The sequence below is a fragment of the Sminthopsis crassicaudata genome, chromosome 1 (genome assembly GCF_048593235.1).
Source record: "Sminthopsis crassicaudata isolate SCR6 chromosome 1, ASM4859323v1, whole genome shotgun sequence".
NCBI lineage: Eukaryota > Metazoa > Chordata > Mammalia > Dasyuromorphia > Dasyuridae > Sminthopsis > Sminthopsis crassicaudata.
The window spans coordinates 166,900,184-166,923,976 of record NC_133617.1 but is presented as its reverse complement, the minus strand read 5'-3'; the positions used below and the strand labels follow the sequence as shown (position 1 = coordinate 166,923,976).

General features: G+C 35.0%; 1 protein-coding gene across 3 annotated transcripts in view; it reads right to left on the bottom strand.

Moving 5' to 3' along the window:
* LY86 (lymphocyte antigen 86) overlaps positions 1 to 23,793 on the bottom strand; it is a 217,853-nt gene that overhangs the window by 141,318 nt on the left and 52,742 nt on the right. For all 3 annotated transcript variants that reach the window (XM_074270984.1, XM_074270982.1, XM_074270981.1), the window contains exon 2: positions 3,182 to 3,268. In XM_074270984.1, the coding sequence (XP_074127085.1) occupies positions 3,182 to 3,268 (87 nt within the window). The remainder of the gene's footprint in view (positions 1 to 3,181; positions 3,269 to 23,793) is intronic.

The window sequence follows — 23,793 nt, the reverse complement described above, 5'->3', positions numbered from 1 at the left end:
GAGTGGTAAGAAGAAAAAAAAAAAACAACTTAGCATCTCAAAACATTTAGTGTGAGTTTGCTAAATTCCAGACATTAAGAATGAATATTCCAAAACATTCCAAACAAAGGTTTAATTTTTTGATCTAAACAATAAGCATTCTAATGTATTAATCAATACCAAAGTTATGGAATCTTCAGGTGGAGATGGAAGTATAGCATTATTGTCATTTACTCCCAGAATCCCTGGAAATATCTATAGAATTATATAGAAGAAAATTCATTGTGAAATATAGTGCAATAAACCAAGAAAGGATGATTGTTCAAACATTTCTATTTGCCATATTAACAATTACTTGATATCAATGTTATTCTAGGTGTTTATGGTATATATGCTAAGGTAGCTTGACTTTTAGAATATTATTTTAAAATAGGGCTTCCCTATTTAATTTGCACAGCATGTTATACTTTTAAAAGTCACTTTCAAAATCATTACCTCATTATACTTCTATAACATCTCTGTAGGTCAGAGAAGATGGTATTAATTCATTTTATGGATGAGAAAATTAAGGCTCAGAAAGAAAAATTTGCTTTGCTCAAGACTACACTGTAAATTAGAAGCAGAACTGGGATTAGAATCTACAGTTTAAAAATCTATATGAAAAAGTTAATAGTGCTTGTGGGTCAGAATTTCGCTATTTAATTTGGACCAAGTATTTAAAATGAATCCTGCTTCCTTCCATCTTTCTCACTCTCCCATCACCCCCATTAAACAATTTTGTAATGCAAATTTATTTAATGCAAACTTGTAGTGTTTCAATTAAATGTAGACTTGTTAATGCCATCTGTAGTAAAGATATAAATCCATATGTGACCAAGGCCTCTTACCAATGCAGTGGATAGAATGCTGGGCCTGGAATCAGGAAAACTCATATTTCTGAGTTCAAATCTGGCCTCAGATACTTACAAGTTGTGTGACTCTGGTCAAGTCACTTCACTCTCATTATCTCAGTTTCCTCATTTATAAAATGAGCTGGAGAAGAAAATGCCAAACCATTCCAGTACCTTTGCCAAGAAAACCTCCAAAGGGGCTCATGACAAGTTGGACATGACTGAAAATCACTGAACAAAGCAAGAAAAAGACAATGGAGAAAATTCTAGAATCACAGAATAGTTCATCTGGAAGAGATTTTGGAGATCATTTAGTCCAAAAGTTCTTAATGGACTCCTTTAAGAATTTGGATAAGCAAAGGACCTCTTGTCAGGGTAAATGCTTTTAAATACATAAAATAAAATAGTTACCAAATAGTTTTTAGAAATCACATTTTTCCTTTATTTAACTTTAACATATATATATATATATACAGACTCTGTGTGTATAAATATATATAAGAAAATGAAGCTTTTTTGTGGAGATTGGTTAAGATGGAAGGAAATTGTTGAGGAAAGTATCTAGCTAAGAGTTATACAAGTGTCATAAAAACACAAGAGAGGGCATGGTTTATGTAACTTAAAAACAAACAAAAACAAATAGGTTTTTTTTTCAGTTTTGGCTTATATGTATATATATATATTTATATTATATATATACTTGTACATGTACATATTGTCTTTTTCAACAGAATGAAGTCTTCTTGAAGGCAGAGACTGTTTCATTTTTGTCTTACATGCCATTAAAAAAATTAAATCTGTAATTTCATTAGTTTTTGTAAAGGAACTTATTGCAAATCAACAAGTGCTCTGTAATTTTCACTTCATGTCTTCACCTAGTGACTCCCTTTGAGATTACCTTCCATTTATGCAGTATTTGGAAGTTTGTTTGTTTGTTTTTAACATGTGGTCCCTCCCATTAGATTGTGAGCTCCTTGAAGGCAGGGCCTCATATTTTGACCTTTCTTTTACACTTAAACACTCCTTATTGATTGACCATGATCTTCTCTTATGATGGATGAGTCCTTCAGCAGCATCATTGTCTCCTTCTCAGGACATTCATATTTACTTCTCTCTCAGTTCTACTTCTACTCTTTGGGCTTTTCCACTTCCTCATAAATAGCTCCTATATAGATACCATTTCATCTCTTTTCTTTTACAGCTCCCCTTTATATCCCATCTTCTGTTATCATAATGTAACGTCCTTGAGGGTAGGGATGATTTTTTTTTTTGCTTGTACTTATATCTGCAACATTTAGCCCAGTAATTGATACATAATAACCATTTAATAAATGGTCTACCTATCTATCTTTCTGCATGTCTCTGGATGTATGAATGTATGTGTGTATGTATGCATACATGTATATTTATATCTATTTCTATTTATTGATCTACCTACCTGACTGTCTACCTATCCCCCTGTCTGTCTATGTATATATGTATGTATGAAAGAATTATATTTCTATTTATATATCACAGTCTTAGAGAATTTTCTGGAGACAACGAGAGATTAAGTGACTTGATAGGGTCATATAGGCAATAGTATGTATCAGTAGCATTAATTGAATCCACATCTTCCTGACTCCTGCTTCCTCTCACCTCACACATGGTAGTTGCTTAATTAATGCTTGTTTAATTACCATTTGAACAATAAGTGTTTAAATATGGAGTGATCCTATGTATAAAATATAATAAAATCCTTTCTCTTGAAACTTGATGAAAATGTCTCAATGAAGACCTTTTAATAATTATAGCAACCACAGTGTTAGACTAATTTCAGAGACATAATTACAAATAAGTTAAAAAAGCAGAAATCCAATTCCAGCTGCACCAGTTATAAGTCACTCCTCTTCAGAGGTCATGGCAACATTTAAAATTTTCTTTGTAAGGAAGAGGTACAAAACATGCTGATGGTGGAGGATTTGCATGTTGCTGAGATAATTGCTCACATCAAATTGTTGAGCGGATTGACAGTCATAATTTATTAAGTATATTAAGCTCTAAAACCTTAATTTATTGTTGAGTCTTCTGATTCTAGTTATTTCCATCATATTTTAAATGGATGACTAAAGCTCATATTACTTGAACAGATTATTAAATATGATTTCTGTCCATGGAGTTTTTATTAAAATAGACAAATTATGTATGGGAAGAAAATACAGTATGTTGCAGAGGAATCAGCAATAGCCTCTATAGTGAAAACAAATCATCTTGGCAATTGAAGGATATTTGAGCTCTTACTTTTAATGTCTAAGCTGGTAAATTTTACTTACTTAGAATAATTCCAAATCGAATATTGACATTTTCACTTAGTGGATTGTTACAGTGGTCTACAGAGAAGCCAAAGTCTTGTAGTGGATCTGTCAAAAGGGAAAAAAATAGATAGATTATTTTCATCATTAAAACCTCTATTAGATAGCAGAGAGGACTTTGGATTTAGAATCAGAAAGACTTGCCTCAGAAATTTACTTAGCTGTTATAATTCTGAGCAAGTCATTTCTCAGTTTCCTCATCTGCAAAAAAGGTGAAAAACCAGTACCCACATCAAAGAGTTCTTGTGAGGATCAATCGCTTTGTAAGCCTTAAAGTTCTATATGCCTATTAGCAATTAAAAAAAATTAGTTATATTTATAATTCTTATACATAAGGTTCCATTTTATAGCACACAAAAGATAGCACAATGCACTGGGCTTGGAAATCAGGAAGAACTGAATTCAAATACAGCTTCAGATCCTGGTCAAAGCCCTTAATCTCTGTTTATATCAGTTTCCTCAACTCTAGAGATAATGCAGCATCTACCTCACAAGATTCTTGTGAGGTTGAACCTCACAATAATAAATGAGATAATAAATTTTAAAAAACCCCCAACATTTAGCATAATAATCCTTTGAGGTAGATGTTAGTTTTAGTCCCTTTTTACTGATGAAACTGAGAGAGATTAAGATTAATGTCTGGCACATAATAGAGTATAAATGCTAATTTACTTCTCTAAATACCCTTCTTTAAAAAAAACAAAAAACTATCAGCCTATTCTCCATTTCTTTTATTGTCTATGAAATTATTATAAATCTTTCAAGATTTTTCTGTTTCTTGTAGACACTGAAAATTTATTTACATTTGTTTAAGACAACCTGTTGTTGTAGTCCTAATGAATCCAAGATGAAGTGGGGTGTCAGTTCCTTATCCTTAATAAATGTTTATTAATTGAATTTACTAAGCACTTTCACATACTTTAGATCTCATTTGGCCATCCCCAAACTTTGTGAAGTAGGCAGAGTACATGTTACTTCAGTAAGTCAGTTCTGCTATAATGCCTATTTAAAAATTTTTAAATTTGTTCCAATTTGATTGCTGTAATAAGGAACAATTTGAGCCTAACATGAATTTTGATTTGGTTATGCACAGTTTCACCCAAAATAGTTAAAACATAGAAAACTACACCCAAATGAAATGAGCCACAAAGGAATGAACAAATGCGTATATGCGTATATTTCAAACAACTGCTAACTACCTCAGTTCACCAAGTACATTCTCCAATTCTCTTAATTCTTTCAAATTTGTGAATTTTTCTATATTAAAAAAGCACATTTTCAATACCACAAGTTGAATGCAATATGAAGTTGCAGCCCATAAAGATCATACCCTCTCTTGTAGCAGCTGGAGTTATGGGTATCTTTGCCATTTGGATGCGCCAGTTTTTGCCAGTTTAGAGTTATGGGTAGCAAAGCACAGTTTGTGCAGTGGGCCAAAACTGTGGACTTGTTCACTCAGTTCAATCATGTCCAGCTCTTCAGAGCTTCAAAATATTGGAGTGATTTTTCATTTCCTTCTTCAGTTCATTTTATAAATGAGAATCTATAAATCTATAGATTTAGAATCAGGAGGCTCTCAGTTCAAATTTGATCCTGAGACATGTGATTATATCTAGCTATACTTTATTAGCTATGTGATCATTTAACCCTGCTTACCTAAGTTTCCTCATCTGTAAAATGAGCTAGAGAACTATTCTAGTTAATCTTTGCCAAAAAAATCCTAAATGTAATCACAAAGTTATGGGTATACCACTACTTATTATAGGATTTACATATTTCTTAACCATTTAACATGTATAAAACTGTATCATTGTTTTTATTAGGTGTCTATATTTTTTAATGTGTCAGTGATGAAGTTTTGGAATATTATACCACAACTTCATTTTTCCAATAAAGGCTATGTTCTTTTGTTGCTCAATTGTAATAGTGGTGAGTTTTAGAGATGCATACTTCCCATGATAGTAGAACTGATTGTACTTCAAAATACTATGGCTTGATTAGTAAGGTCAACAAGTCAAGTCAACAAGCATTTATTAAGGCTGGCTCTATACTGGGTACTGTGCTAAATGCTAAAAATATAAATAAAATCAGAAAGAAAGAGAATACCTGTCCTCAAAGACAATACATAAAGTGGTGGTGGGGAGGAGGAAAATGAAGGACACAGAGAAAGTTTAGAGCATCAGGAGTGTAACCTGGAGAGGAATGAAGGCACCTCTTCCATCTTTTGATTCAGATCACAGCTTCTCCAAGCCTTAGTTTATGGTTTCATGAGTTGCTGTGGCCTCCAACTTAAAATACAATCTTCTGATAATCTTCCTGTCCAAACTTACCCAGGGTGGTCCTCAGATAATAGATATAACGTCCAGTATTAGACCAGATGGTTCAGTACTAGAAGCCTTCATGGTAGGCTTTTCTAGAACTTAATATTCCACTACCATGGCCTTTGAAAATTCAAAGTCACTTCTAGGACTTCTAAGGTCTAAGGCATAGGGTTCTATGATCCTCAGCTTTCTAGTCAACAAAATGGGGATAATATCTATCTATTTCAGCTAAAAATCTATTTACCATTCCCTTTTTAAATAAATAAAACTTATATGGCAATTTTGAATTGCCATTTATTTTTCCCGTCTTTATGTTATTTTCTACATTTCAAAAGATTATTTTGTAAAGCAATCATCACAATAAAAAGGCCAGAAATTGCCTTAGCCAGCCAACACATATGATATCTATGCCAGATGGAGAGAAATGGCAGCCAATGGCAACATTAGTTTACAATATACACTTATTTGCACATTATAGATGAAACTATTGTGAGGTTACAAACAAAATCACCTCATAAAAACCAAAGCAATGAAAGTAAAAACAGTCCTACAGAAAGACTGGCGTAGAATCCAACTGAGAAATATAATATCAAATGAATTGAAAGATGAAACTGAGAGGAAGACAAAAGAGAGATGGAAAATTGAACAGATATTTTTTCACAAATGATTTTCTATAGTATATCACATCTTTGTAGTTACACTGGAAAGGCACAGGAAATACAATATTCCAATTTTCATTGTTTGTTGATTGCCCAAAGTAACTCGCTCCAAAATATTTGAGTTGGTAATAAAAAGCGCTTTGTCTTTATTTTTCTAAAATGAAGAATATTTCATCTATGTGTTATGATCATAAAAAAATTCCTTGATAAATGCAACCACTGAGATAACTATGTTCAGTGACCATTTTATTAATAGTAAGTAAAGCATTAAGTATTTACATGGTGTCTACAAGGAATAACTAAGTGTCACAGTTCATAGAGCATGGGACCTAGAGTTATCTTCTGGGTTTACATCTAGACTTAGATACTTACCAGATGACCCCAGGCAAGTTATTTAACCCTGCTTGCCTCAGTTTCCTCATCTGTAAAATAGGCTGGAGAAAAAAAAAATGGAAAAATCACTCTAACATCTTTGCCAAGAAAACCCTAAGTTGTATGTGATTCTCAGTTGGCCTTAGTTCCTTGTAAGATGACATGGTGGACTTAGTGGCCTTATAAAAGTCTCTTCCACTTTCAAGTCTATGATTTTACATTAGTCAGAAGTCTTAGATCTTTTATGACTACATGATTAATTTTTCTTGTGCACGCCATTTAAATTCTGAATATTCTCGTTTTATCCCTCTATTCATCACTTTCCAAGCTTCTCTGAATCCAGAGTTTCATACCTTAGAAAACAGCATCAGCAGGAAAAACATTAAGGAAATTGCTGCAGTGTTATTGTTGCTTTGAGTTGCAAGATTGCCTTGGTAGAATATAACTTATCCTGTTATTTGTTAGGTCTTATTCGGCACCATATATGCTGCAAATCAGGCAGCATATTGAGGGGTGTGTGTGTGTGTGTGTGTGTGTGTGTGTGTGTGTGTGTGTGTGTGTAAAGACCTAGACCAATAAAAGCAATGTGACATAATTCATACAGACTCAACCTTGAAGTGAGAAAGACCTGGATGTTTAGTTCTTTCTCTGGCACATACTATTAGTATAATTATAAACAAATCCCTTACCTTATTAGAGTTTTTTTTTTTTTTTTTTAGCAACTCTCTTAAGGCAGGAAGTTATAAAACAGTTATGGATCTACATTGGTAGAAGAAAATTCATATACCAATGAAATCATAGGCCAAGATCACAAACAACAATAACAAAACAAAACAAAACAAAAAAAAACAACACCTTATGAGGAGGCCTGTAGAGAAGAGCAAGTTGAAAAATTTAGGGGAATATAAATCCACTTTTGAAGAAAGAAGCTAAATATTTATTGCTTAGTTAAATGATAGTTACAGAATGATTTTTCATGTTTGTAAATATTTAAAAGGTTTAGAGAAGAAGAAAGGAATAAAATCTTAAGAACAAGAAGAAGCAATGAAAGAAAGGCATTTGTTTTGATATCAGAAAAATGGTAAATTTGAAAATAATGTCATAAAAGAAATAGTGGGAAAACACATACACACATATACATGGGACTAGAAAATATTTTGTGTTTGAATGGAGAAAGAGTTTTTCCCCCTGGAAGGGTCTGTATTTCTTATAATTTCTGTAATGAATTTCAATTATTTGTTGAGTTTGTCTCCAAAGAAGAGATGAGAAAATGCAAGCCTTCTTTTCTTTGAGGAGGAGGGGTACTATGAGTATGGAACATTATAAACATGGGTCAGAATTATTTGATATGCTGCTTAGTTTTGCCAGTCTAATTTGTTTCCCCCCTTTTCATTTTTACTCTTTGTTTTATGACTGGTTCTTTGGGTAGGGCAGAAGGAATTTGTTTAAACGTGAAAGTGATATTAAAAAAATGTCATTTTTTAAAAAAAAGAGCAACTTGATAGACTGTGTACATGCAAAATAAATCTTAAAATTTTTTATTTAATTTTACTGATAGATTTACTTTTGCCTTTCCTATGTTTAAAATATATATATATATATATATATATATATATATATATATATATGTATATATATATATATCTGCAGCAGATTGGATTTTTAAAAAAATCATCCTTTTATTTATCAACATGAGCCTATGAATACCCCAGAAATATTTACAAAATAAGAGATAGTGGCACATCTGGCTGCTAAGTGGTGCAGAGGATAGCTAGAATCTGAATTCAAATCCAGCCTCAGACACTAGCTCTGTGTGTATGATCCTGGACAAATCATTTCCCTGCCTACCTTAGGTTCCCTTATGTGTAAAAGGAGTTGGATGAGGAAATGGCAAACCTCTCCTGTATCTCTGCCAAGAAAATCTCAAATGGGGTTTCAAAGAGTTGGTCATGATTGAACAAACAACAGTAAGGTACCACTTGTCAGCAACTATGTACAAACAAATATACATAGTATAAATTGGAGGTAAGGGAAGGCACTAGGATTAAGGGAGGTTGGGGAAAGCTTCCTGTAGAAGTGAGATTTTATGTAGGACTTGAAGGAAATCCAGGAAGTTCAGGAGTCAGAGATGAACAATGGCAGCCAGTAAAATGTAATTTTAATAAGACTTCCCGTTTACTGGGTGAATATTGATAGGTACATAAAAAAGATCCAGTATTTGCAGATGATTCCTTCAAGTTCAGCACCAACTCAGAATGTTTTCTCTTAATTTATCTTTTCTGCAGCAATGAAGCTAGAAATCCAACAAAAGCTAGTTCAAGAGTGGTGAGAGCTATAATTTCTTGGAATAAATAACTAGATAAAAGAAACAGAAAAATCACACTGTAACATAAGAAGGATAAGACAGAACTAATTAATAAATTACTTTGGTTAATAGCTCCTAGAAGAGATACAGTGAACAGAATGCTGGATTTGGATAAACTTAAGTTTAAATCCCGCTTCTTACTAACAGTGCAACCCTGGATAATACATAGAACCTCTATATGCCTCAGACATCTTTGTAGGACTTATATGTAATACGTGATAGATGAGCTGTACATCTATCACTATGCTGGAGATGTGCAAATTGTAACTCCTATATCATATATTAGCACTTAGAAAAGAAAGAAATGAGCACCATGAGGTAGCATAGATCCATTAAAAATGAGTCAAATCAAATTAAGTTCATTAAAAAAAGAACAAGATTCCTAGAGTAGAGTAGGTAAATGCTATGCATATAGTACATTTGGATTTTAGCAAAAGACTCAATAGAGACTCCTTTGATAGTCTTTTGGGACAATATGGATATTGGGGACAGCGTATGATTTAAAGAATGCTAAAGTTAATTGGGCTCAAAACCAGTTGAGATAACTTTTTATTGAATGTTGATCAATGTAAATCTGTGGTGGAATACTTAAAGATTCTGCTTTTACTTCTATTTAGTTTAGTTCTCAAGGCATTCTTTCAATGTTAATTAAATGTGCAGTTAATATAAAACAGTTGTGTTTTATATAGTTCTTACATAGGATGATAGAATCAAGGCCCAAAATATCTTGTGAGGCTGGAATGATGGACTAATAAGATAAACTTTAATAAAGAAAAATATAAAAAAAAATCTTGTGGCTCAACTTAAAAAAATGAATTAACTAGAAAATAGGAGAGAAGTGGTTTGAAAGGGGCTAATTTGAAAAAGACTTTGGGATGTTAATGGCCTTCAAGGTCAACATAAGTCAACAGTGTGATATGTCATCTAGAACAAACAAACAAAAAGCTTGCATATTCTTGGGAGCATTGCTGAGTCTCCTAAATCATCCATATTTCTAATACTCCATAACTATTCAAAAGATTTAGCTTAACAATACACATAGAAATGGCTAATTAATTAACTGAGCAATAAACATTTATTAAGGCTTTACTATGGGCCAGGCTCTGTATTAAACTCTATGGTTATTGAAAGAGCAAGAGATAATACCTGTCCTGAAGGAACTAACAATTTAATGAAGGAGGTGACAAAAATTACTATATCTAAAAAAGATATATGCAGGTAAATAGGAACTAAACAACAGTGGGAAGACACTAGAAGTAAGAGAAGTTGGGAAGGGTTTTTGGTGGAAGATGGGATTTTAGGGAAAACTTAAATGAGGTTGGGTAGGTCAGTTGGTGGAGTTGAGAAAGGAGAAAATTCCGGGCACAGAAGACAGAGAAAATGACCAGAGCTGAAAAAAGAAGTTTATTGATTGTGGAATAGCCAAGATCAAAGATGGCTAGGGAAAAAGGTACAAGAACATTGGAAAGGTAAGAGAAGGATAGGTTGTAAAATCCTTTGAATGCCAGTTCTTGGTGAGTGAGAGTTTTGGGGAATGTGGTGTCCTATATAGTAACAGAGAAAGTAGGAGGTAGGAGAGGGTTTAGAGACAAAAGTAATGAGTTCAGTTTTGACATGTTGTTTAAAACCACTTCTGACATCCAATAGTTGAAGATATATAAGTGTAGGTCAGCAGAAATTCTGGGACAGGATAGGTCAGCATAGATAGTAATTAAATCTATAGGAGTTGATGAGATCACCAAATGAAGAAGTAGAGAGAGAGAAGAGAAGAGAATTTGCTTCAGAACCCTGAGGAACAATTAGGGTTAGAAGACTGTGACCTAGATGAAGACTGAGAAAAGAAGACAAAGAAGAAGGAAGTGTATGGGTAGGAGGAGAATCAGGAGAGATTTTTTTCCCCTGAAAATCCAGAAAGAAAAGAATATCAAGGAAGAAAGGGTATTCAGTTGTGTCAAAGACTGCAGAGTGGCAAGAACAATGAGGACTGAAAAAAGGCCACTGCTGACCTTTCTCATAGTTTAATCACAAAAAGCAGATAAAGAACAATCGTTAAGAGGGATGAAAGGATCAAGTGAGGTATTTTTGAGGATGGAGGAGACATAAATGTGTTTGTAGTTGATAGGATATGAACCACTGGACGGTGAGATGTTGAATATAAGTACATAAATCATCAGCATTTCTATGAATCACCAACTAAACCATGCAAGAAGAGATAGTAAGAGATATCCTATTTAACATGACTATAGATTATAAAAAATACTTGGGAGTATAGTTGCCAAGACAAACCCAGAAACTACATGAATATAATTACAAAATACTTTTTATACAAATAAAATCAGATTTAAATAATTGGAGAAATATTAATCATTCAAAGGTAGGCAGAGCTAATACAATAAAAATGATGATTCTACACAAGCTAATCTACTTATTCAATGCCATCTGAATTAAACTACCAAAAGATATTTTATTGAGCTTGAAAAAATAATACTAAAATTCTTCTGGAAGAAAAGAAGGTCAAGAATATCAAAGGAAGTAATGGAAAAAACATAAAGAAAGGAGGTTTACTAGTATCAGATTTTAAACTATAAAGACAGAAAGACATAAGACAAAAATTGTTAAAACTATCTGGTACTGGCTAAGAAATAGAAAGGTAGACCAGTGGAACAGAGTAGACACATGATACATAATGGTAAATTATTATAGTAACCTTGTTTTTGACAAATGTAAAGCTTTTGGGATAAGTGGCAAAAAATTTGGGGGCAAACTGGAAAGGATTCTGGGAGAAATTAGGTATAGATGAATATCATAAACCATTTACTAAAATAAAGTAAAAATGAAGATCTAAGAAAACAGATATTACCTATCATTTATGGCTAGGAGAAGAATTTATGAATAAACAAGAGATAGAGAACACTACAATGTAGAAAATGGATAATTTTGACTTGATTGATTAAAAGTGTTTATATAAATAAAATCAATGTAGCTAAGATTAGAAGAAAAGTAGAAAATAAGGGAAATTTTTTAATAGACAATTTCTCAGATAAAGGGCTCATAACAAATATATGGAGAACTTTTTCAAATTTATAAAAATATGTATCATTCTCCAATTGATAAATGGTGAAAAGATTTGAACAGGCTGTTTTTAGAAGAAAGCAAAAATGTTCTAAATCATTATTGATTAGAGAAATGCAAATTAAAACAACTTTGAGATACCATCTCACACTTATCAGACTGGTTAAAATGATAGAAGAGGGAAATGGCAAATGATGGAGGAGATGTGGAAAAACTGGCAAATTACTCTACTGTTGATTGAATTGTGTACCAATCCAACCATTTTATAGAACAATCTGGAATCATGCCAGAAGTGTTATAAAAGTGTATATAATCCTTTGATTCAGGATAAAATACCACTATTAGATGTTTCCCAAAGATATCAGAGAAAAAAAGGAAAAAACCTATATGTTCTCAAATATTATAGCAGCTTTTTTTTTGTGGTGGCAAAGAACTAGAAATTGGGGTAGCATCAATTGGGGACTGACTAAATAAATTGTGGTATATGATTATGATGAAATATTACTGTGCTGTAAGAAATGATGAGTTGGATGATTTTAGAAAGACATAAGACTTGCATAAAATAATGAAAAGTGAAGTGAGAAGAACCAGGAGGAGATTATATAAACAACAGCAATATTGTTCAGAGAGTATTTGTGAACAAGTTTTCTAAATAATACAAATATTCAAATAAACAATAAAATACCTATGAGAGAAGATGCTATCTGCCTCCAGAGAAAGACAACTAAAATATACATAGTATAATTTTACATATATTTATAAATCTGTGTTAAATGGTGGCTTTCCCTACAGAGGGGTAAAAAGAGAGGAAGAAAGTTTGACACTTAAAATGTAACAAATAAATAAAATTAATGAAAAAAAGAAAATAAGTGATAGAGGGAGTATGACAAAGGGATCAATCTTTTGGAGGAGACTGGATGGAATAGGATCACTTTAACAAATAGAAGAGCTAACTTTTAGGAAAGAGCAAGGCCACTTCATAATGTGAAGTAGAGGTATAGGAAGAGATACTGGCAAAAGGCATCTGAGTGATATGAGATAAGGAAGAGGGAAGTGCACAGTGAATAGCCTCAATTTTTCTGCAAAATATGTAGCAAGGTTCTCAACTAAAAGGGAGTGGGAAAAAAAGCCACTATAGAGAATGGGATAGTTAGTCAGAAAGAAAAGTGTAGAAGGATTATCTAGGGGCAATGAAGGCCCAGTTGAAGTTGTTCAACATAAACTTATAGTGGATGATTTTTTTTTTCTATCTTTGTTCAGCAACACGTGTAGGAGTGAAGATGGCAAATGATGGGAATGAAATAAAGCTGAGGGTTGGTAGGATGTAATCAACGAAATGATAAGGGACCCAGGGATTTAAGAGAGGAAGAGAGTGTAGAGCTGAATTGGTTCATCAAGGTAAAAGATGGCTTGGGAGAGAATTTAGGAATCACAGTGGAAGTCATCACAGTGTGGAAGAAAAATAGGGTTTCATAAGGGAAGATGGAAGGAGAAGTGAATATATTGCCATTGGATAAGAGGATTTGGGAATTCCTAAATTCTTAGAATTATTAGGTGGTATATTTGTGGTTATTAAGATCAAAGGTATGTCTGTTTTTGTATATGGCTGAGGTAGATTAGAAGAATAGCATATGGGATGTGAATAGGTTGAGGAACTGAGTAGATTTTAGTTGTTGTTTTTTTTTTTTTTAAGTTTTTGAGGGAGAGTTAGCTAGTATGAAGAGAGTCCCTAGTTTTTGGTATTTGGTATTTGGGAAAAGAAAAAAAAAAAACTGAGAGCCAGATATAGCTCTCCTGGAGAAAGGAAGGGGAGTGTTCTAAAGGTTCATACAGAACAGCTTCCAGAATTTTAATCTTGTGGTGGATAAAAACAGAATGAACCTCAAAGGAGAAGTTACTGGCTATGGGGATTGAGAGAGAACCTGGAAGTGACTAGGGAGACCAATGAGTATTCCAACTCCCTTTCCTTGACCAGTGGATAGAGGGAAATGAGTGAAGGTGCAACCAGTACTGAAAAATGTGTCATCAGTAGGATAGTCAATAGATGGAAGCAATGGGAGAGGCAAAGATTTAGGATGGAGGAAAATTTGTTGCCACTGAAACAGGTATTCTACAGGGAACAGTAGAAAGGGTGGGTGGTATTTGGTTGGATCTTTGGAATGGAAGGGTTGAAGGGGATGGGAGTAAGAAATCAGGTGCTGGGAATTGGAATTGGAGTTCTAGGGGTTCAGAATCACTGATATGTAAAACATAAACCAGAAGTGAGAACATATTTGATTAAATGGAAGGGGCCACTTCCTAAAGGAGGTTGGAGACCACACTAGATAAAAGTGCGATATAAAATGGGAGGCATGTGGTCAGTTGGTAGGCCCCCTTCACTACTACTCTTCCCTCTGAAGGATAGAGATAAGTCAGAAGGAGATTAAAGTAGAATCTGCATAGGAGAAAAAAGCTCCTTCACCAGTTTTCTTCTTTCTCTTTCCTTAAAGACAGGTATAGCAGGAGATAGGAGGCCTGAAGTCAAAGAGAGGGTTGTTCTTCATTGCACAGATGATTATTCATGTCCCATTTGGGAAATTGAGCTGGAAGAGGAGGTTAAAACTGCCACGTGAAAATGGTTGTTTTGAGGCAGATGGAAGACATATGGCCTGGCCCTTTGCTGCTTTTCCTCAGGGGACAAACTGAGCATTAGGAGATGGCTGATGAAAAGCTCAGCTATAGGAAAGTTTTGGCACCTCACCAAAGACACTGGAGATCATAGAACAGCAAAAACTAAGAGATCTTTTGTCCAAGGGGAAGCCACTTTGGGGCACATAGGAAAACTGTGTAGATAAATATTATTTATCCAAATAATTATATGCACATATGTATTATCCAAATAACAATATGTTATGTATATTATGGTATTCAAACAATATGCAGTTAGATAGATAGATAGAACTCTTTTCTTCCTCCCTCCCTTCTTCCTTCCAGAACTTTGGATGGACACCTTGTGATGCACTTGTAGGAACAAATGGACAGCCAGTTGAGCTGGCACGAAATAATCACTATCTGGACCATTTTAGGGGACATCCATGACAATGAGATTGCAGATTAGAATACTGGAATTTTTAGGTTGTAGGTATAGTACTCAAAGTAAGGGAAAGCTAGTTCCCCTGTATTTTATTCTAGTCAGGCCACAGCTGGCACTGACATTTAGACCTGGGATTCCCGTCTTAAAAAAATAAAATTAACAATCTGGAATCTGACTAGAGTAGGGTAACTGGGATAGTGAAGGAGCATGAAAGCTTGTCATATCAGTATCTCATGATGGAACTGGGGAGGTTTAATCTTGAGACAAAAACTGTGGGAGCATGTAATGTCTGGGCTAATTTTCTGGAGGTCCTCCAGATGGGCCTTGGTCTCAGCAAGATAGTCACCACGAGGATGGACAGGAATAGTCTAAAGTCTTTATTGTCTCCTTCCCAGTCTGTCTCCTTCATAGTCTGTTCTGTCCCAATCTGATCTAGTCTCAGTCTGACCCAGTCTTCTCCAGCAGTCTGACTCTGTCCCCAGTTCTCTCAGCTATAGAACTATTATACCACCATGCTAAGTACTAAGAATATGTAAACTAGAGAACCATTACTTCATCAATTCCATTGAGCTAACACCTTGTTATAAGTATTCTTATTTCAAGTATACTTCTCCAGAGTTCCGGCCCCCTACAGGGGCACATGATTCAAATCTGATTGATCTATGGAAGAGGCACCAGAGGGCAGAATGAGGTCCAATTGGTAAAAGTTATAGGGAATCATTTTTCATCTCAATATAAAGGAGAATTTGCTAAAAGTTAGAGCCAGCATCTAGTGGCTTCAGAGCAGAGCATTTCCCCATTACTGGATGTCTTTAAGTAGAGAATAAGCAACTAATCTATTGGGGGACCCCTGTAGATAAGATGCTTTATTTATGTGTATCAGTGTAAAGTCCTTTTTAACCTTGCTATTTCTTGATTTTTCAGTATTTTTCCATTTTATTCCTTTCTTCAAGGACTCTGCTATGATTGACCTTGACATCCTCCTGGTTGTTCCTTTAACAGAAAACTCTACCTTCCAGCTCAGTGCATTTTCACAGGTTATCCCCCATGCCTAGGATTCTCTCCTCCCTCATGTCTGACCTCCTGTTTTCCCTGTCTTTCTTCAAGTCTTAATTGAAATACTATTTTGTACAAGAAGCCTTTCCCATTCTCTTCAATGCTAGTATTTTCCCTCTGTGAGTATTTCCAATTTATTCTGCATATACCTTGTTTGTACATAGTTGTCAGCATGTTGCCTACCCCATTAGGTCATGAGACTCTAGGGAAAGTGATTATTTTTGCCTTTCTTTGTATTCCAATACTTAGCACAGTGCCTGACATAATAATCACTTAATGATTATTGACTTGACTTGATTTGACTTTAACCTCTGAGATTCCTTCCAATTTTAAGTCCCATTAGCCTTTGACTTTTTGATCATACTGACAAGAAATTTATTTTTAATGTTTAATATTCATTTTGGTGATATCACTTCTTCAAGCCTTCTTAAACTTTTGTGTTTCCATTTCAAAATGGGATGGTAGACAACATCTGTGAACACAGACTGAACTCTTAGTTTCTTGCTCTTGCCACCCAGGGATTTTATATGTGTCTGTAATATAATCCACATTATAAACTGAGTGTGAAAATCCTGCTGATAGTGAGAAATATGCTACAGGAAATGGCAGCAGCATCAGCTTTGAATACAAAAGAAAACAACATAGGCATAAACTATAGAATTGTGTGCTTCTGAAATACTTACTTAGCAGGACTATCTTGAATAATACAAGTAGGGCCAAGTCATTTTTTTGCACCCTGATTTGGTGAAATAGGAGTTTATGTCCCTAGAAGTTAGAGCTGTATTTTTAACAGAAAGAAGAGGAGGCACTGACTGAAGTAATATCATCTTCATATTTTCTATTCAGGATTGTTATTCAGTGCTCAGATATTTACTGTTCTATTAGATATCCAGCAGGACACAAGAGAAGAAAATCAATTATAATAATAGTTTACATTTAAGAAATTCTATACGGTACAATGTTTTACTCCTAACTACCTTGAGAAGTAGGTAGTACAAATATTATCACCCTCATTTAATGGGCAAAGAAAACAAAGATCAGACAATAAAGTGTTTTGTTCAAGGTTACTGAACTTTAGTGAATGTCATATATAGGACTAGAAATCTATGATGTATGTATTCACTCCACCTTGAAGCAGCAGAACAGCTTCTGAAGCTATAACTCCATCAAAAACAAAAAGTGCAAAGTAGAATGAAATCTGATGAACACTAAGGTACAATCAGGATATAAGCTAAGAGGTCCTGGGTTTCCTAAGACTGATTTTCTTGATTCACAGAATCATATCTTCAGTAGCTTAAGAGTTGAAAGAAACCCTAAAGATCATCTACTTTATTCCCCATCTTTCCCATTTTACAAATAAGGAAATTAAGGTCCAGATAGCTTAAGTTGGCCTGACCAATATAATGTAAGAGAAAGTAGCAGAGTTTGCATTTTAACCCAGAGTCCTCTGATGCTAACTCCAACTTAGAAAGAAAGATGATCCCCTTTGTTTTGGGTAGCATGAATAATGATTATGAGTAGATGGTTAGTTATAATTCTATATTTTATTGTTTTATTCTAATATAAATTCTAATCTTCCTTCAGTTTTCAAAGCAATTTCCAAGTAAACTGGGGCCTTACTCTTGTGGGAGGGCTATATTAATATTCTTATTTCTATGTTAGAAAATTTCCCTACTCATGCCCATCCATCCTTACTGTTTCCTTCCTTCCTCTGTCTCTGTCTCTGTCTGTCTCTTAGTCTCTTTCTCTGACTCTATTCTCTCTCTCCCTCCTCTGACTCTCTTTGTCTCTGTTTTTCTCTGTGTGTCTTGGTCTGTCTTGTCTCTATCTCCACCTGTTTCTGTGTCTCTATTTTTGTCTCTCTGTCTCTGTCTCTGCATCCATTCTCTCTCTCTCTCTCTCTCTCTCTCTCTCTCTCTCTCTCTCTCTCTCTCTCTCTCTCTCTCTCTCTCTCTCCCTCTGTCTCCCTGTCTCTGTCTCCATTCTCTCTCTTCCTTCCTCTCTGACTCTCTTTGTCTTTGTTTCTGTCTTTCTGTCTGTTTTTGTTTCTATGTTCATTCTCTTTCTCTCTCTTTGACTTTCTGTCTCGGTTTCCCTATCTCTGTCTCTGTCTCTCTGTTTCTGTCTCTGTCTCTATCTCTCTGTCTCTGTCTCTGTCTTTGTTTCTACTTCCATTCTTTCTCTCCCTCCCTCTCTGACTCTCTTTATCTCTATTTCTGTCTTTGTCTCTGTCTATTTCTTTGTCTCTGTTTCTGTCTCTGCATCTGTCTGTCTCTGTCTCTGCCTCCATTCTCTCTCTTCCTTCCTCTCTGACTCTCTTTGTCTTTGTTTCTGTCTTTCTGTCTCTCTGTCTTTGTCTCTATGTCCATTCTCTTTCTCCCTCTCTGATTCTTTCTGTCTCTGTTTCCCTATCTTTGTCTGTCTCTGTCTGTTTCTGTCTTTGTCTCTATCTCTTTATCTTTGTCTTTGTCTTTGTGTCCATTCTCTTTCTCCTTCTCTGACTCTCTATATCCCTGTCTCTTTTTGTCTTTGTCTCCCTATCTCTGTCTAGTCTCTATCTCTGCCTCCATTCTCTCTCTTCCTTCCTCTCTGACTCTCTTTGTCTTTGTTTCTGTCTTTCTGTCTCTCTGTCTTTGTCTCTATGTCCATTCTCTTTCTCTCTGACTCTTTCTGTCTCTGTCTGTTTCCCCATCTCCGTCTATCTCTGTCTCTATCTCTCTGTCTCTGTTTGTCTCTGTCTTGTCTGTGTCCATTCTCTTTCTCCCTCTCTGACTCTCTGTACCTCTGTCTCTGCCTCTGTCTCCCTATCTTTGTTTGTCTCTATCTCTGCCTCCATTCTCTCTCTCCCTTGCTCTCTGACTCTCTTTATCTCTGTTTCTGTCTTTGTCTCTGTCTGTCTTTGTCTCTGCCTTCATTTCTCTCTTTCCCTCTCTGATTCTCTTTGTTTCTGTCTCTCTGTCTTGGTCTCTATCTCTGTCTATCTCTATCTCTGTTTCTCTGTTTCTGTCTCTATCTTTATCTCTCTATCTCTGTTTGTTTCTGTCTTTGTCTCTGTGTCCATTCTCTTTCTCCCTCTCTGACTCTCTGTATCTCTGTCTCTGCCTCTGTCTGCCCTGTCTCTGTTTCTGCCTCCATTTTCTCTCTCTCCCTCCCTCTCTGACTTTCTCTATCTCCCACCCTCTAACCACACACACACACACACACACACACACACACACACACACTCAGTGGCCCATATCCTTTTTGGCTCACTAGGCCATAGATAGCAAGGTATTACTTCTCTTTCTCACTTCTGTATTTAGCATCTGGCAGAGTCACGAGATGTAGACTACAAGCATTCCTCTCCTGACAGGGCTAGCCCTCAGAGGCACCCCCTCCCCCCTCTCCTCCTGTAGGCTGCCTGCTGTTGGCATAATACAAGTTGCCTCTAGTAGAATGTTGGTTATTATAAAAGGAACTCCATGGTAACTCCTCCTGTAGCCGCAGAGATGGGAGTGGGAGATGGAAGGGAAAGGGAAAGAAGGCGAAGAAAGCTTTATCACTTAAAAATAAAAAAAGGTTCTGGCTAGCCTCAGCTTGTGGTAGGAAGGGGCACCACAGGAGAAAACCAGAGAGTGTTGAAAGTTGTTTTTTTACTTTTAACAAAAACTGAGCAAGCCTTATTCTTTGTTTTTCATAAAAGGAGAACTTTGTGAAAACTTATTCCAATCTATAGAGTGCAGGGGCCTCTGTCTTTCCAGCTAGGTCTTTAGTTGCTTTTCTTCTTCTTATAGTCATTAGTGCTTACAGGGCTCTGAGTTATATAGCCTTTCCTGGAGTTATCCCTCCCATAGCTTGCTTTTCAGTGAAGTCTGGTGTGGTATCATAGAACATGGAATAAGTGAGTATGTCACTGGATCAGGGTTCAAATTTTGCCTCAGATACATGCTAGCTCTGTGTCTGAGCCTCTCTGACATACCAGCTCAAAGTGATATGTTCCTCTCATGAAGGAATACCTATGACACTGGTTTATAGAATTCATGTAGCGTTATTTACTTTCTGCCATCTTGTTTGAGTTCTTGTTATGTAGTCATGTCTTAATTCTTAATTCTCCATACAGATTATAAAGTTCCTTGAAGGCAGGAGACTATGTCTTATGCATCTTTGCAATCCTCATCATACATAACACAAAGTCTTGAATATATTCAATATTCAATAATTATTGAATATTTATTCAATACTTCAATATTCAATAATTGCTCAATAATTATTTAAATGAGTGATAAATGACCTTGTAAATTCTAAATAAAAAATAAACTCTTTACTTTGACACTGTTTAAGAAGCAAAAAAAAAAATATTAGGACTATCTATATATTTCTAGTAATTGTTTTTTAAGAGTTTCATGTGGTAGGTAAATGGTTAAAGTAATAGGATACATAAATGCAAAATGGGAATGGAATTCAGTTGGATTGTACAAGTGCATAGGAAAGTCTGGCTTTATAACCTTAGATAAGTCATTTCATCTCCCTTAGTTTCCCCCAGACTAATCATCTGTAAAATTGCAATTGGTAGGGTTGTGTGGAACACCTCTAAATCCGATGATTCTGAAATCCTACTTCCAGTCTTGTGGGATAGAATAGTAAATTTAGTGATATTTGTCTTTCCACTCCTTGAAGGTCCTCTGGGAGTCTCTGTGTTATTAATACTATAACCATAATACTAGGTCAGGTTACTTTTATGTGCAAGAATAGATTTCTTAGTTTGCTGAAAAGTCCAATTTGGAATCAAGAAGACTACAGTATTTTTAACTCATGACCCTCCCACCATACTTAACTCTTTCTCAATATGATTAATTGGTTTTCATTTCACTCCTTTTCAGTAACATCATTTCCAAATCTTCAGACCAATAACATTCTGGTGATAGTGATAAAAAATCAGGGGTGTGCTGGAGGCAACACTTAACTGGATTGTGAAGGCTGATCTTTAAATATTTTGTAAGAGCATTTATACCTCGGAAATAAGCAAACGATATAAATCAGGGCTTGATTTATTGTTTTCTTGATTTTCTAGATTCTATACTCTAGACTTAAGAAAGTGATAGAGAAAATATTAATAATGCAGATGTAAGTTAAAAGTGATTTGTGCAAATAGGTTCTCTCAACCCCAGAGTTGGTTGCTAAACATTTACCAGCACATCTCCATAAAGAACCTATGGAAAGATCCAAGAGTTCTGATATTGCAACTTCCCAGCTTAGTAGAGGTGTTAACTTAATCATAGTGATGAAGCATAAGTGGAAAAGGGCTTTAGGGAAATAATATAATAATAACAGCAGCCAGCATTTATATGGCACTTACTATGGACCAGATGAGCAGTTATGTACAGTGGAAAGAGTTCTGGGCCTGAAGTAAGGAAGATGCTTCTTCCTGAGTTGAAATCTGGCCTCAGACATTAAGTAGTTGTGTGACCCAGGGCAAGTCACATAACCCTGTTTGCCTCAGTTTCTTTGTCTGTAAAATGAGCTGGAGAAGGAAATGGCCAACCAAGCTAGTATCTTTGCTAAGAAAATCCCAAATGGGATCATGAAGAATAGGACGTGGTTGAAAAAATTGAACAAAAAGACCTTTACAAATATTATTTCATTTGATCCTCATAACAATTCTAATTATCATCATCTTATTATTATCAATTATTTTATAATTGAGGAAACTGAGACACATGGGGATTACCACTACTGACTCATAAAATTCATTTTTAATCTTTATCTTCTTTTTTCTTTATTTCTGTTGCAATTCTCTACTTTTATACCCAGATTTGTATGGAAGAAAAATCCTTTAAAATAATATAAGCATATTCCAATTTTGATCTCATTATCCCCCCCACTATTTTACCTTCTATGTACAGATCATATCCCACAACAACAAAAACTGTGATGGTGCAAAGTCCTTTCGTAGCAAAAATATATCCAAGTGCCAGCCTACAGCCTGCTTGTTTCAAGTGATAGTATAAACAAATTCTGCTACAACCAGATTCTCCTACAACAAAAGAATGCAAGCACTTTTTTTTGTTAGAAGCACGATAGGTCATTTTCACATGAAATCAAAGCTGGGTATCAAGCCTGGCATAATATTATTCAAATTTTTTGCTTCTGTGTTTTAAATTCAATTCAACAAACATTTGTTAAATACTTAATATCTGCTAGGAAACCATGCTAGGGAGATTTTGAGGATAGAAAGAGAAAGAAGAAGCAGTCCTTGTATACCAGAAGCTATCTTAGAATAAGGGTGGGGGGTAAAACACAGTGTGTATGCTGATTAAAAAACAAAAACAATTTAAGGTAAGTGGAGAAGAGAACATTAACAGTTGGGGAAACTTGGAAGACTTCACAGAGAAGATGGCAAGTTATCTGACCTTGAAAAAAGATAAGGATTCTGAAACATAAATAGGAAAAAGGAATTATATTTCTGGCACAGGGAAATAGCTTGTGAGACTCCATGAAAGCTGGAGTTGGAATGTTGAGTTTAACTATTAGTCCTTCTTGGATGGAAATAGAATGCATTCGTAGGGACTAAAATGAAATAACACTGTAAGAACACATGGGAGTCAGATTGTTTAGGGCCTTAAATGCCAGACTAAAGAGTCTGATTTTTATGTTCAGCAGAAATAGAGAGCCACTGAAGGGTTTTGAGGATTTTGGTCAATGTGGGGTGGATGGATTGGGAGGAGAGAGAGTAGAAGCAGGATGACAAAATTGAAGAGTATTTTTGGTAAAAGTTATGTGGTCCTGAGTTAAGGTAATAGTCCTAGAAATGCAGAAAAGGATAGGGATGTGAGATGTGTTGTGGAACTAGAAATTGATTAGATATGAAGAATGATAGAAAGGGAAGATCAAGGATGATAGAAGTTGTGAACTTGGGTTATTGACAGTGTCTTGGTACCTACCACAGAGCAAGGGGATTTTTTGGGGGGGTTGAAAAAGAGCATGTTTAGTGGGAAATATTGTGGGTTCAGACTTGTGGGAGCTGGAGTATAGACAGAGATGTCCAGCTGGAGTTGTCAACATAGAGCTAGAATTTAAGGAAGACACTAGGATTTAATATCTAGGTTTGGAAGCTACCTGCAAACAGAAAATCTTTGACCATGGGACTATGTAGAAAGAAGAAATAAAAAGGGAAAAGGGAAAGTTAGATTTCCTTTAGGAATCAGCTAAGGACACTGAGCAAGAGTGATCACACAAATTGGAGGAGAATGGGAGAGAGCAGTGACATGAAAGAGAACAACTTCTCTAGGTCAAATAATGATGATGGTGATGTTGAGGATTATGATAAGAATTAAAATTTATATAGCACTTTTAGATTTATAAAGTGTTTTACATAGCTTTTAACTTTATTGTTATTATTTGGTCTGTTTGCTTTTGCAACATGGCAACATTTTAGCCACATTTTTAAAATATGACTGCACAGATATAATTTGTATCAAATTACTTACCTTCTCAAGGATGGGGAAAGGGAGAGAATTTGTACCTCAAAATAAAAAATGAATGTTAAAAATTTTCACTTCCAAGTAATTGAGAAAAAATAAAATAAAAATTAATTCTAAAAAACAAAATTTAAAGTGCTTTACAAACATCTCATTTTGTCCTTAAAACAACCCTGTAAGATAGCTGTTATTATCCTC